The 2,763-nt window shown below is 49.6% G+C and overlaps 1 protein-coding gene across 3 annotated transcripts in view; it reads left to right on the top strand.

Moving 5' to 3' along the window:
* CUNH19orf38 (chromosome unknown C19orf38 homolog) overlaps positions 1–2,763 on the top strand; it is a 13,720-nt gene that overhangs the window by 4,784 nt on the left and 6,173 nt on the right. For all 3 annotated transcript variants that reach the window (XM_023717160.1, XM_023717159.1, XM_023717158.1), the window contains 2 exons: positions 1,247–1,274; positions 1,707–1,750. In XM_023717160.1, the coding sequence (XP_023572928.1) occupies positions 1,247–1,274; positions 1,707–1,750 (72 nt within the window). The remainder of the gene's footprint in view (positions 1–1,246; positions 1,275–1,706; positions 1,751–2,763) is intronic.

Here is a 2,763-nt window from a genome sequence, read left to right as displayed (position 1 = left end):
CCAGCCCTTTATTTATTTTTTTATTTTTATTTATTTATTTATTTTTTGTGGAACCGGGGTTTGAACTGAAGCTCTTATGCTTGCCAGGCAAGTGCTTATTCTATTGAATTATCTCCCTGACCCCTCTGTTTTTGTTTTTGTTTTTCTCGGAACCAGGGTCAGATCTTTGTGTTTGCCAGTCAAGCGCTTATCCTACTGAGCCATCTCCCCGGCCCCTTCCCTGACCCCTCTGGATTTTTTTTTTTTTTTTTTTTTTTTGTGGAACTAGGGATCAAAAACTCTGGACCTTGCAGTTTGCCAGGCAGGTGCTTGTGCCGCTGAACTGTCTTCCCAGTCCCTGTAAGTGGTAAAGTAGCCACAGCACACATGGGAGACATTAAGTACATCCACGTGTCACTGCATGCCGCGCCCCGCCGATAGAGCAGATAGAGCCCAGGCCTGGTGGGGCACCTGTAATCCCAGCAGTAGGGAAGCAGAAAACAGGAAGATCACTATGAGTCCAACCTGCATAGTGAGACCCTACACACACACACACACACACACACACACACAGACACACAGTACATCCATGGTATTATGAAACCATTACATCATCCATCTAGAATTTTTTCATCCTTTTCGGTTGAAGCTCTGTCCACATTGAGCAATAGCTCCTCATTTCCTCCACGCCCACCTCCCGGCAAGCAGTAAAATGTGTATTTTTAAAAGAAAAACATTTTTCTACACATACTTTTTTTTTTGCGGAACCGGGGATTGAACTCAGGCCCTTGCGCTTGCCAGGGAAGCGCTTATTCTACTGAGTCATCTCCCTGGCCCCTTACACATACATCTTGCTTTTATCAATATAACTGAAAACAAAAACAAAAACAAAAACGAAGCCAGGCATGGTGGCACACGCCTGGAATCTCAGTCCTTGGGAAGCTGAGGAAGGAGGATTGCTGAGACTTCAGGGCCAGCCTGGACAGCAAGACCCTGTCTCGTTCAAACAAACAAACAAATGAAAACAACCAGGGCCAGTGGAGTAGCGAATCCCTGTAATCCCAGGTACTCAGGAGGCTAAGGCAAGAGGACTTTGGCTTTGGGGCAAGTCTAGAGGAAGGAACCTAGTGAGACGACAGAGAGGAAAACGAACTCTCCAGTCGAGGGGCAGATGCATAAAGGGAGCTTTTACACTCGTGGGTGCAGAAGCTCGTTGGATGCGCGCGAACCCAAAACCTCACAGATGCTTCTTTGTTTCCTCTTCCAGTTAAAGTCAAACATTTGCAGAAAAAAAGGTGAGCCCCTGGGGCGCTCAGGAGGGCGGCTTGGGGACGGGAGAAGCTTCTTGGCGGGTGAGCGCCCTCTGCTGGACGACTGCCGAACAGGCACGGATGGCACTTAACTAAGCCTACCCGGTGCGGGGCTTTCGCTTCTTTGCCTCGGTGACTCGGCTCTCCCGCCTCCTCCTCACCTCGAGCCGTCAGGAAGTCGTCGCAGTCACTCAAGATGTCCGGGTGGATTTCTGCGGGTGTCCCCAGGGTTGTGCCGTGCCCAACCTGTACTCCGGTGGCCCTGGGTCGTGATAGCCCGGGGGCTGCCGCCGACCGAGGCTGCTCGGCAAATCAGGCTCCTCGCAGGAAGGATATATGGGTCTGATTTGGGGCCAGGGTAGTCCAGCACCCCGATCCTGTCTCATGCGCAGCTTCTCTTCTGTCCTTTCTCCCCAGAGAGCGGGAATCGTGCTGGGTGCAGATGAACTACGACAATGCAGGTTTGTGCTTCCTTGCCGCGATCCCCGCCGGGAACCCAGAGGTCGAACTTCGAGTACCCCAGCGCTCCAGGAGGAGCCTGAGGCAGGAGGATCGGAAGTTCAAGCCCCTTCCGGGCAACTCAGAGACTTGGCAAGATCCTGTCTCAAAACTAAAAAAAGATGAGGCAGGAGGAGTTCAAGACCAGCCTGGGCTACAAAGTGAGCTCAAGGCCAGCCTGAGCTGCGTAGAGAGATCCTGTCTCAAAAAGACAAAGCAAACAAACAAAAAACTTGAAAAGAGCTAGGGATGTAGCTCAGTGTCAAGGCCCTGGGTCCAATCCCAGTAGTAAAAAACAAAACAAAGTCATTAATAAGTTTATTATTCATTACTTGGACCTGTTTGGGGGTGAATGTTACACAGAGGTTCAAAACACATCCTCTTCCCTAAAATACAAAAAAAAAAAAAAAAAAAAAGAAAGAAAAGAAAAAAGAAAGAAAGAAAAGAAAAAGAAAAGGGCCTGCCAAATAGTTCAGCGGATTAAAGATTAAAGTGCTGCAAGCAGCCGGTTGGATCCCAGGCCTGCTGTGCTGGCCCTGCCTGTGGGGCCCACTGAGTTGGCAACTGAGACTGGGCGTGGTGGGCGTGCCTGTGATCCCAGCTCTTGGGAGGCTGTAAACAGGTGATCACTCACTAGTAGTCCAATCTAGTCGTGAGACCCTGAATACCCAGTAGACCCTTCCCTTGTGGGGTGTGAGGAGGATGTGTGTGCTTTTAAAAAATAGATTGGTGGTACCTGTGAGATCCTTAGAGCTGCAGCTGTCTGTCCTTGCACTTGGGTGTGAGGAGCTGCTTCTCTCCTGGCCCGTGGGCCCGCGTCTCTGCCTCTGTCCTCTAGTGATGGTGTTCCCTGCTCACGTCCACCCCACTACCTGCTTTCTTACCTATCACAAAGTAATGCTGTAAGAGGATCTTGTTTTTTTGTTGTTTTTTTTTTTTAATTTTATTTATGTGTGTGTGTGTGTGTGTGTGTGTG

The sequence above is a fragment of the Octodon degus genome, unplaced genomic scaffold (assembly GCF_000260255.1).
Source record: "Octodon degus isolate 3935 unplaced genomic scaffold, OctDeg1.0 scaffold00050, whole genome shotgun sequence".
Lineage (NCBI taxonomy): Eukaryota > Metazoa > Chordata > Mammalia > Rodentia > Octodontidae > Octodon > Octodon degus.
Note: the sequence above shows the minus strand (reverse complement) of the source record. Positions and strands in the feature narration are given on the sequence as shown.